Genomic DNA, 10,639 nt, shown 5'->3' on the forward strand with positions numbered 1-10,639 from the left:
TTCCTGCTCCACCAAGAGGGTGGCATCAAGACTGTGGCTCTTACAACAAAGAATCTAAAGACAGATGAGTTTCGAGCTCCTTTAAAAGGAGAGAGATGGAGAGATGGGTCTACCATGCTTTGAGGACAGAGCCCCTTAACTGAGCTGCATCCCAGGAGGGGGAAGGAGGGGGCTGTACATCGAGACCAGCTTTACTAAGTCTGCCTGTTCTGAACCATCGCAGAGGACCAAGAGACGAACCCCTCCCTCCAGGACCCGCAGCCCTTACCTGACCATCGGCCCCGGCTGTGGCAAATCTGTTCCCATCAGGAGAGAACCGCACACAGTTGACGAAGCGGCTGTGGTCCTGCAGGAAGTGGGACAGTTATCCGGTGACAGGCAGTTCAGGAAAGCTCTCTATGCACCATGCGGCCCACAACCACCACGCGTGTGGACGCCGGTCCACGGAAGACTTTAGAGCTCAGCGTGAGTCCCAGCCCGCCCGCCGTGGCCGGGTGCATCTCTGCCTGGAAGGCCTCCCTCCGCTGTGACGTGCTCCCTGAGCTCCGCAGACAGTAATGCCCCCAACCTGCCCTCCAGCCCTGGAAGGGGGCTCAAGGCCGGAACCCTTAGGCTTATGAGGCCGGGACCGTGAGGCCTCATCCCCGAGTCCCCAGCGCCTGGCCTGGGCCTGGCACACGGCAGGTGCTCAGCAGGCATTTGCTGAACGAACTGAGGTTTTCAAGAAATTAAACAGTGGTGATAACCTTTGTGGGAACAAGAGTCTGAGTGACTGAGGAGATGTGATCTCCAGGGGCGATTCTGTTACCTGAATAAGTAAATGAACTCATTCTTTCCTCAGTCAAGAAGGGTCTGCATCAGAGAATGATCCTCTGAAAACCCCACCAGCCACCCATGCAAAGCCCGGCTGCTCTCCCACCCCACCTGCAGGCACGCAAGAAGCGCTAGCTATCAACCCTCCTGAAGGTATGCGGGGTTAACTGCCCCTGCAGCCATGGGCGCCCAACCTGCAGGAAAAGCAATTCAACTCAAAGTGCATCACCTGCACCCACCAAGGTAAACCACCAACAATTTTAAAACAGGAGCTGCTGGGGTGGTAGGAACTGCATGCGTTTGACTGTGTAATGTTATGGGTTGACTTGTGTCCTGAAAAGGTAGGCTGACATCCCAGTACCCGTCAAAGTGACCTTATTGGAAACAGGGTCTTTATAGGTGTACTCAAGGTGAGATGAGGGCCTTAGCGTGAGCCCTGATCCAACACCACTGGTGTCCCTATGGGAAGAGGGAGATTTGGACTCAGTGCAGGCACAGGGCGACCACGTGAAGATGGAGGCAGAGCCTGGGTTATCCCCCCACGGCCAAGGCCTGTTTCGCCTTCTTGGTTTCTCGGGTACACCTATCCTGCTTCTATGGCCGAGCTTTCCTGCTCTAAGGTTTGTGTTCTGAGCTGCAGGATGGCCATTTCCCAGGAGGCGCACAACGCAACAAAAGCAATGATCTTTCCAAACTGGGATCTCTCAGGTCCTCTGACTGTTCTTCCCCCATGACTGTCACTCATCCATCCTCCTACCACCTCGAGGGGCCCTGGGGAGCCTCGGGCACTCTTCCTTCTACAGGAGACAGCCCCGGCCTGGAGAGGCTGGGTTCTGAGAGCCCAGGTCTACGGTTTCTCGTCCAGAGCTCTCTACACAAGCAAGCTGGCCCCGGGCCCTGGCCAGGAGGCAGGCAGGCCGGGCGGGGAGCCAGCTGCTCAGCCAGGGCCCGGGGCCCTCTGTCTCTCGGGTGGTTCAGAGCCCGTGGTGGGAGGGCTGCTGAGACAAAGCCCCCAGGCCTCTCCCAATCCCCCCAGGACCACCCTGTGGGAAGGGGAGGATGGACAGGCAGACACAGCTCCTCCTGGAGGAGGTCAAAGGCAAAGCTCTTAAGTGACAAAACCTCCCACACAACTGCCCAAACATCTGGTCCTCTTGTCCTGATCTCTACTGGCTGACCCGGCCCTGCTGCTCCGGGGGAGGAGGCTGGGGCTGGCTCCCTGGGACGGACCGAGCCCCAGCCAGACCCCCCGAGAACTGGGGTGCCGAGAGCTCCCCTGGGTGGAGCAGACCACGGGGCCGAAGGGGGGCTGCGGTGGGCGGCATGAGGAACGCGCCGTGAACCAGAGGGACCCTCGGCTACACTGCAGTTCCAACTCGTCAAACTCCAGGCACAGTTGTTCCCTGAGAGAACAGGACCAGCCCCCGCCACACCCAGCTCAGGGGTCAGGGTGCCGCAGAGGGGCAGCACAGACACCAGGCCAGAACCACCCTGCTTATGCCACTGCCCCCCTCCCCTGACCACCTGCCCCCCTCTGCGCCCCGGTGCTACAGGGGACGTCATGCGTGTGGACGTGTCTGTCGTCTGTCTCCCCGCCAGGGGCAGGGTGCCCTCCCCCAGGCCCAGAACAACACGGGTTCCCGGGGTTCAGACTGGACAGGGCAGACGCCCACCCTGGGGACCAGGCGCTGCGGCTTTAGAAAGTTCTCCCTGTCAGGTTTTCTTGCAACTTGAGCCAAGAGCCCAAATGAGCAGGAGACTGATGTCTGCCCCTGAAATAGCCCATTTAAAGGGAGGAACAGTGAACAGCCCATTAACCAAAAAAATGAGGGCTAAAAATAGCCCGGTCCACAGGGAGGGGAGGCCGGAGGACCAGGAAGGAACGGGCTTGGGGAAATATCACGGGGGTGGGTTCAGACGAGTGGGCTGGGCTCCTGGCCCCCGCCCCTGCTAGCCGTCCTGGAGGGGCAGTGCCACTCCACGCAGCCACCTCCGGGGGATGGGGCTGTCTCGCCCAGCCTCAGTCACAACCAAGCGGAGCTCTGGCGGGAACCTCCCCACGGTAATCACCCCCCAACCCTGTTATCACCTGTCCCCCCATCATTACCTCCCTTACCCTGTCATTACCCCTCCCCCTCACCACTGAGAAACCCGAGATGGGAGCAATTAGCAATCATTAGGTAATGCACCCAAGTCCACGTCACTGACAGGGACGCAGCGCCACCGGGCGCCAGGGCCTGACCAGCCCGTCAGCTCAGGTGTCCCTGGGAGCCCTCCCGGCTCCACCAGCCTCAGCTGTGCTCTGCAGGAGGACTCCTACCATCACGCTGAAATGCCCTGTGCCCACCTGCCGCGCTCCCTCATCACAGGCTTGTGGAGGGACAAGCAGTTCAGACACCCGTGCCCACCACCCGCCTGCCTTACCGAGAGCAGCATGTGCCTCCACGGTCCGCACTCCAAAAGAGGATGTCCACCCTGATCTGGAACGCTGCCTCGCCCTCCTTCAGGCCACCGCGCCCTCCTAAACCGGGCTCCCTGTTCTCTCTGCGAGGTCCTCCCTTAAAGTGCCTGGAAGGGCAGCACTGCATCCCTCGCCCTGCTTTTCCCGTCACCCAGCACAGATCTGCCTGCCCAGTTACCACTTTCCCCTGGAGAAAGAGGACATGATGAAGGGATGAAAGGCTCCTTCTAATCCTCTTTGGGCCACTGACCATCCACGGAGCTTTGCCGGGTCACTCCCTGCCACCGGCTCAGGAGATCACCGGGAAGGAGACCGACCCTGCTGACCTCCCGGCACAACCACCACAAACACACACACAGCTTTTTGAAAAGCCGGCACAGGGGCTGTGTGTGTGTGTGTGTGTGTGTGTGTGAGTGTGTGTGTGTGTGTGTGTGTGTGTGTGTGTGTTGGGGCCAGTGCAAGGCAGGCACCTGATACACACCTCAACTCAAACTTCCGTTTTCTGCCCTGTTGTAAGGACACAGGGAACAGGAAAAAAACAACCAGAAAACCTTGCATTTTAGAGCTCAAATTTTACTTGTCTAAGAAGGTGATACTTGTAATAACAGCAGAGACAGAGATTCCTAGAAGGAAGTGTAACTCCCCGTTAGGTAACGTGTGAGACACACAGGTGACAAGTTGAGCAGCCCACCGGCGCGGAGGAGGGAAGGCCAGGCGTCCCCTTCGCCGCCAGGTGCGGTTGGGTGACCTGCTCTCAGAGGCTTGGGCAGATGCGGCAGGTAGTTTCCAGTCCAGATCACACGGTCACAGACTGACAAGCAGGCCCAGGGCAAATAAGAGTCCTGACACTTGTTGCTTTGAGCAATCATTTCATCAGACACACGCTATCCCATGCACTGTGGACACAGCCCTCAGAGGCGCCCCCTCCAGGAGTGTCTGCGGTCACCTGGGCAGCCAACCTGCTCACCTGACAGAGGAAGACGCAGAGGCTGGAGAGGCACAGAAACTCGCCCAAGGCCATAGCGGGCCAGGTGCACAGACACACAGGTGAGCTAGAGACGCTTAGTGGGGCCTGTTACTACACATCCAGATGTGTCTATCACAGGAATGCACTCAGCAGAAAGAAGGCTCCACGGGACAGGCAAGGTCCACCTGCCCACTTCTTCAGGCCACTCTTAGGGCCTCAAAGGGGAACCTAAATCCCTGTGCACAGGACACCAGAGGTGGACACCGTGCTGTCCATGGCCTCTGTCCCACAGCCGGTCCCCTGTGACCCTGGAGCAGCTCCCCATGAGCAGCAGCCTCGGAGCCAGCCTCTGGGAGATGCGGGGTGTCGGGAGGGACTCCAGGCTGCTCACCCTGCAGGGCGCAGAAGCCAGCCAGGCCCCACTCCGTGGCTCCGGGATGAATCCAGCCCCATTTTACTACAAACAGGTAACCTGCAGAGCCCCTCTGCACCCGAGCCGAGACCTACCTGTGTGTGGACATGCTGCCCACGGCCCGAGTCTTGTCCCCAGGGATCCCCCCAGGGACCCATGGGGCCAGTGCAAGGCAGGCACCTGATACACACCTCAACTCAAACTTCCGTTTTCTGCCCTGTTGTAAGGACACAGGGAACAGGAAAAAAACAACCAGAAAACCTTGCATTTTAGAGCTCAAATTTTACTTGTCTAAGAAGGTGATACTTGTAATAACAGCAGAGACAGAGATTCCTAGAAGGAAGTGTAACTCCCCGTTAGGTAACGTGTGAGACACACAGGTGACAAGTTGAGCAGCCCACCGGCGCGGAGGAGGGAAGGCCAGGCGTCCCCTTCGCCGCCAGGTGCGGTTGGGTGACCTGCTCTCAGAGGCTTGGGCAGATGCGGCAGGTAGTTTCCAGTCCAGATCACACGGTCACAGACTGACAAGCAGGCCCAGGGCAAATAAGAGTCCTGACACTTGTTGCTTTGAGCAATCATTTCATCAGACACACGCTATCCCATGCACTGTGGACACAGCCCTCAGAGGCGCCCCCTCCAGGAGTGTCTGCGGTCACCTGGGCAGCCAACCTGCTCACCTGACAGAGGAAGACGCAGAGGCTGGAGAGGCACAGAAACTCGCCCAAGGCCATAGCGGGCCAGGTGCACAGACACACAGGTGAGCTAGAGACGCTTAGTGGGGCCTGTTACTACACATCCAGATGTGTCTATCACAGGAATGCACTCAGCAGAAAGAAGGCTCCACGGGACAGGCAAGGTCCACCTGCCCACTTCTTCAGGCCACTCTTAGGGCCTCAAAGGGGAACCTAAATCCCTGTGCACAGGACACCAGAGGTGGACACCGTGCTGTCCATGGCCTCTGTCCCACAGCCGGTCCCCTGTGACCCTGGAGCAGCTCCCCATGAGCAGCAGCCTCGGAGCCAGCCTCTGGGAGATGCGGGGTGTCGGGAGGGACTCCAGGCTGCTCACCCTGCAGGGCGCAGAAGCCAGCCAGGCCCCACTCCGTGGCTCCGGGATGAATCCAGCCCCATTTTACTACAAACAGGTAACCTGCAGAGCCCCTCTGCACCCGAGCCGAGACCTACCTGTGTGTGGACATGCTGCCCACGGCCCGAGTCTTGTCCCCAGGGATCCCCCCAGGGACCCACCGAGGACCATCACCGCCTTCCCGGCCACGCCCTGCCTGCTCTTTGGGCTTCCCTGCATTGTCATCAAAGTTAACAGGACCCCTCAGCCAGCCAGTAACATTTGAGACACGTCCCCAGACCTCGGCCAACCCCAGCCCAGCCGCCTCCAGAGGAAAGAGCTGGCCGTAAAGCACCGCGCATCCTCCGTGCTGCGGCTCAGCGCGGTCACTTCCACCTCCACCCCTGGTGCTTGGCTGCCTTTCCAGTGTTTTCACAAGACAAACTGGGAGGGCAGGTTCAGAACCCTGGCTGCCACGACACTGGCCTGAGGGCCATCCCCTGCCAGGCGCCCTTCCTCTGTGCTCCAGCCTCAGACCCCAGGTCAGGAAACGCATCGTGGGCCGCTCTGGGCCTGTTGGCCCTATGCACAGATCAAATCCATGATTAAAATGCTCTCATGTCCATGTCTCCACACCCATCTTGCAGGTGGGAAAGGTGAGGCTTCGAGGGTTCAGGCACTTGCCTCAGTCAGGGAGCATGTACAGAGCTGGGACTGAGGCCCCGAGCCATTTATACCCAAAACCCGTGTCACTCCACTGGGGCGTTTAGAGCACATACCCACAGGCAAAGCACCTAACTCTGCTCACCCTGTGTCACTTTACAGGTGTGACCCTGCCCTCATCATCTCTCCTGGGGAGGTGCAGGAGGCAACAAAACCAGACATCCCTGGAAGCCCACCTCCTCTGCCACTCTGGTGGCTCAGTGGATCTCAAGCTGGTGCAACTAGAGGGCAGGGTGCCGCTGGGCCTGGGCTCCCCTTTCTAACAAGACACCTCTGGACCAGGATGCTCACCTGGTCTCACAGCATCAGAGTTGTGCTTACCCCCACCCAGAAATACACCCATCATCCCAGGGCGACCCCCGCCCCATCCTGGCATTAATGCTGTGCGCCCGTGACCTTCTGCCATCAGCATCTAACAGGTCTAGACTCCACTGGCTTCACATACAAACCATAAAGTTCACCGGAAAACCACCCTCTGAAGAAGCCCACTCACGCCAATTGTGAACTTGAACTTGAATGGTGGCCCCTCAAAGAATGCAGCGCAGTTGTCGTCGCTGCCGGTCACCAGGCGGTATGGCCGGCTCTGCTTGATGTCCACGCTGTTGATGACTTTGTTGTGTCCCGTGATCTCGCCCACAGAAGAGCCGCTGTCCCACAGGAAGACGGCTCCGAACCTTTACCCAGGAGGGGAGTCACAGGAGATAAAAGTCAGTCCTGGGAAGGTCACCATGGGCAGTTGTGTCCCCAGCAGTCAGAGGGCAGTGGTGCTGGCAGGGCGGCCCTGATCACAACTGTGCTTCATACACGCTCCCCAAAAGAGCCAACACTGACGGCACCCAGGATTTGTCTGAAGGATAGAAGAACAAGCAGAAGCAGGCCCAAGTGCCTCTGGGAAGGGACTGCATGCCTGTGTCTTAGGGCCCAGACCCAAGGAGCCTCCCACATGAAGGTGCCTTAAAAGCACCTGCCAGGGAACAGCTCGAGGCTTCATCAGTTTCACAGCAGTTTTAATAAGGGGTGGGGGGTGGGGAGTGGATGGGGGGGGGTTGGGGTTGGGCTGGGGACCAGGAAACACATCGGTTACCATCCCCTGCTAGAACGGAGATGCTGCCTTGCTGTCAGCCAGCAGTCAACAGTCAATGAAAATGTATTGTTTGGGTTACCATTTGTGACTGAATGGAAAAGGAATTAAGACCAACAGGAATGACTTGAAGAAAAGCTATGGAAGAATGAACACCTATCAGAACACACATTACGAGGAGCCTCTAGGTAAGGGAAACAAAGATATGTGTCTGCCAAGTACAAGTGATTGAGGGCGGCAGAGGTGCTGGGGAGGGAACCCTGACTGTACTCGGAATAAGACACCTGGGTTGCGGTACTGACCCTGCTGGTCACTGGCCCCATGAGTGCAGCAGCCCCCCGGGACCGCCCACCCAGCGTCCTGTCGCCCCCTCCTCCCTCCTCAGTAAGGTGGCCATAGGGTGTGCCCAACTAGGGAACACATCCGGCCTCACTCTCGGCAGGTGTGGTCGTGGCGTTGCTGCTGGGAGGGACCCCAATAACACTCTTAGGAGCTGCATTGCTTTCATCTGCTCCCTTTCCTGCTTCCTGCTGCCTGGATTGTGGGCAGGACAGCTGGGGTTCTGGGAGGTGAAGGGCCAAGGACATCAGATCAGAGAAGGTGCCTGGGCCCGGAGACAAACCCTGGGGGTTCCCCGTGGTTACATGTGGTTTTCCGTTGTGTGTTGCCGAAGCCCACCCTGAAGGAAGCCCAGCACCCACAGGACTCAACACACACCAGTCCAAGCTGCACTGACGTCAACGCACCCCTCCCACCGGGGGCGTGCAGGAAAGAAAGCAAAGCAAGGGACACAGGCAGGAGGGGTCGAGGCCAGACTCACTTCTCCCTTCCTTCCCCGACCACTGCGATCCTCTTACTATCTTCCGTCCAAGCAATGTCCTTGATCTTCCCAGCGAAAGGCTGATACTCATACTTCAAGAGGTGCTCCTTCTGCGTGGTATCCCAGACCCTCAGCTTCCCAGATACATCTGCGGACACAACGGGGCGGCGAGAGCCACGTTCACCACTGTGCCGGGGCCACGTGGGCACAAGGCATGGCCACCCAGGGTTTTGGAGCTGGCCGGGCATAGCTGGGAGAAGGCGTGTGTGTTCATCAGATAAACAACACGCAGCCACCGTCAATCAGAGCCTGCTGCCACCATGAGGACCAACAGGGGGGGTCTCTACATTTCTCCAGGCATCACAGGGATCTCAAGCCCCGCATGGGTGTCAGGAAGCCCAGGTACGCATGGTAGCAACCCCCCCCCCTCCCCCCCGCCCAGGAAGCAGCTTGGGATATGACTGTATTCCTTTCCTTGGAGGGTTACCTAACTGGCATACAGGCCCCGGGACACTCAGGAGCTAAAGATCTTCATTTCTAAAACACAATAGTACTAGTGACACTGCATCTCCCATGCAGGGGCTGCAGTCACCAGTACAAACGAGGGCACTGTCGTGTGTGCAGCTGGGCAGCCTGGGGCATGCTGGGTCCCGCACGGGGGCCCCACCTGGGTCTGCAGGCCCCATTCCCCTGCCAGCTCCTTCCCCGCCTAGGGCAATCGGCAGCCCCTACTCGGCAGAGCAAGGCACCATCCCACCACTCATGGCTGAGCCATGAGTGAGACCCTCTTGTGAGACACGCAGGGTCTGGGTGCTGGAAGGAGTCTCGCTACAGGCAGAACTTGACGCCAGGCCTGTTCTCACTGCAGCATTTGCAGCGGATCAGTGATAAAGTAACACCCCCTTCTCTCCCCACCACCATCCCATCACCAAGTTCTCAGCACCAACCCCGACACATCCCCTTCCCAACTGAGTACTGACTTCCCAAATAAGGAGGAAAAGTGGAGCATTTTAAACTAACTCTTGAGGCTAAGACCTCAGCTCCGCATAGGTCTGGGCCAATTCCCCCCAGCATAAGCTCGAGTTGTATCCAGGATCCCTGGCCACTTCAGCACTGAACGCAAGGTCTACAGACTGTTCCAGTGGGAACAGCTTTCAACTTCTGTTCGGGTCCAGTCGAGGGTGGGCGTCGGCTGCAGACATGGCCCCTGCCACACACGGCTCTGTAGGCCTAAAACACCACCTACAACCGCACCCACAAGAGGGGGGATAACATGCCACCAGAGGGCTGCTGTGACGATAAAATGAGTCAACACATATAAAGCCTTAGACTGGTCCCCAGGACGCCGCAGACACTTGTAACGAGTTAGAGTTAGTTCTGTCAGTGAATTAACTAAGGCTCTGCAGAAGCCACTGGAGACCCCTCCCCGTGGGCAAACACGCGGGGCTCACGTCCGCCGTGGCACAGATGAGACGCTAGCCTCCCTGTGAACAGCACTAATGAGGGGGTCCCCGGGGCCCTGGTCTCTGGATGAGGTCCAGCCAGACTGCCTGGCACGCTGCCCGAGGCGAGCTCCAAGGCTGACCCGAGCCAGTTAAGTCCCTTGGCTGAACAAATGGGCCAACGCGGAAAGAAAAGGAAGGGGCAGAGGCCGGAGCCAAAAAAGGAGCACTGTGTGTACAGGAAGGAAACACGCACTCACGCGTGTGCTTACACTTACGCGTGTGCTCACATTCACGCACACGCCGGGCTGCGTGGTCCCCGTGCTCAGGTCAGCCCAGGGCACTACATGGAGTCATGGAGAACACAGCGTCTGCAGGCACAAGGCCGAGCCTGTTCCCCTCCCCACCCCTAGACAGCAGGGAGCCGCTCTCCACCCCTTGAATTCAACGGGCAGCCCGCCTGTACCTCCCTCAGCTCAGCCCCCCTCCAGGCCAGGCATCCTAGTCATTCTCCCACTGTCTCCCTGCCAGGACCATCAGCCTCTTCTGATGGGCCCAACTCATGCATTTGATACTTTTCAGAAGCAGCTGGGGCCGGAAACAGACAGTGGGGCTTGGAGACCAGGCACTCAGGCCCCATCCGATGAGGGCGGCCCTGACAAGGTGCCCCTGGGTACCAGGCCCTGTGCCAGCTGCTGGGGGCGCAGCACAGACCAGGCATCTGCTGGCAGACACACACACACACACACACACACACACACACACACACACACACGTCCACGCACTTACAGGACTACGGAGAAAAGCACCGCAGTGCAAGGGGACAGACGGTGACAGTGGGGAAGCGACTCTTTC

The 10,639-nt window shown here is 58.7% G+C and overlaps 1 protein-coding gene across 2 annotated transcripts in view; it reads right to left on the reverse strand.

Annotated features, from left to right (window-relative positions):
• Window positions 1-10,639, reverse strand: part of WDR1 (WD repeat domain 1) — a 40,218-nt gene that overhangs the window by 15,896 nt on the left and 13,683 nt on the right. Inside the window, exons 4-6 of one of the 2 annotated variants that reach the window (XM_007451508.1) lie at window positions 8,343-8,490; window positions 6,935-7,115; window positions 269-346 (exon numbers count right to left, since the gene is read on the reverse strand). In XM_007451508.1, coding sequence (XP_007451570.1) covers window positions 269-346; window positions 6,935-7,115; window positions 8,343-8,490 — 407 coding nt within the window. The remainder of the gene's footprint in view (window positions 1-268; window positions 347-6,934; window positions 7,116-8,342; window positions 8,491-10,639) is intronic. The other variant, XM_007451509.1, reaches the window with a different exon arrangement.

The sequence above is a fragment of the Lipotes vexillifer genome, unplaced genomic scaffold (assembly GCF_000442215.2).
Source record: "Lipotes vexillifer unplaced genomic scaffold, Lipotes_vexillifer_v1.1 scaffold1417, whole genome shotgun sequence".
Lineage (NCBI taxonomy): Eukaryota > Metazoa > Chordata > Mammalia > Artiodactyla > Lipotidae > Lipotes > Lipotes vexillifer.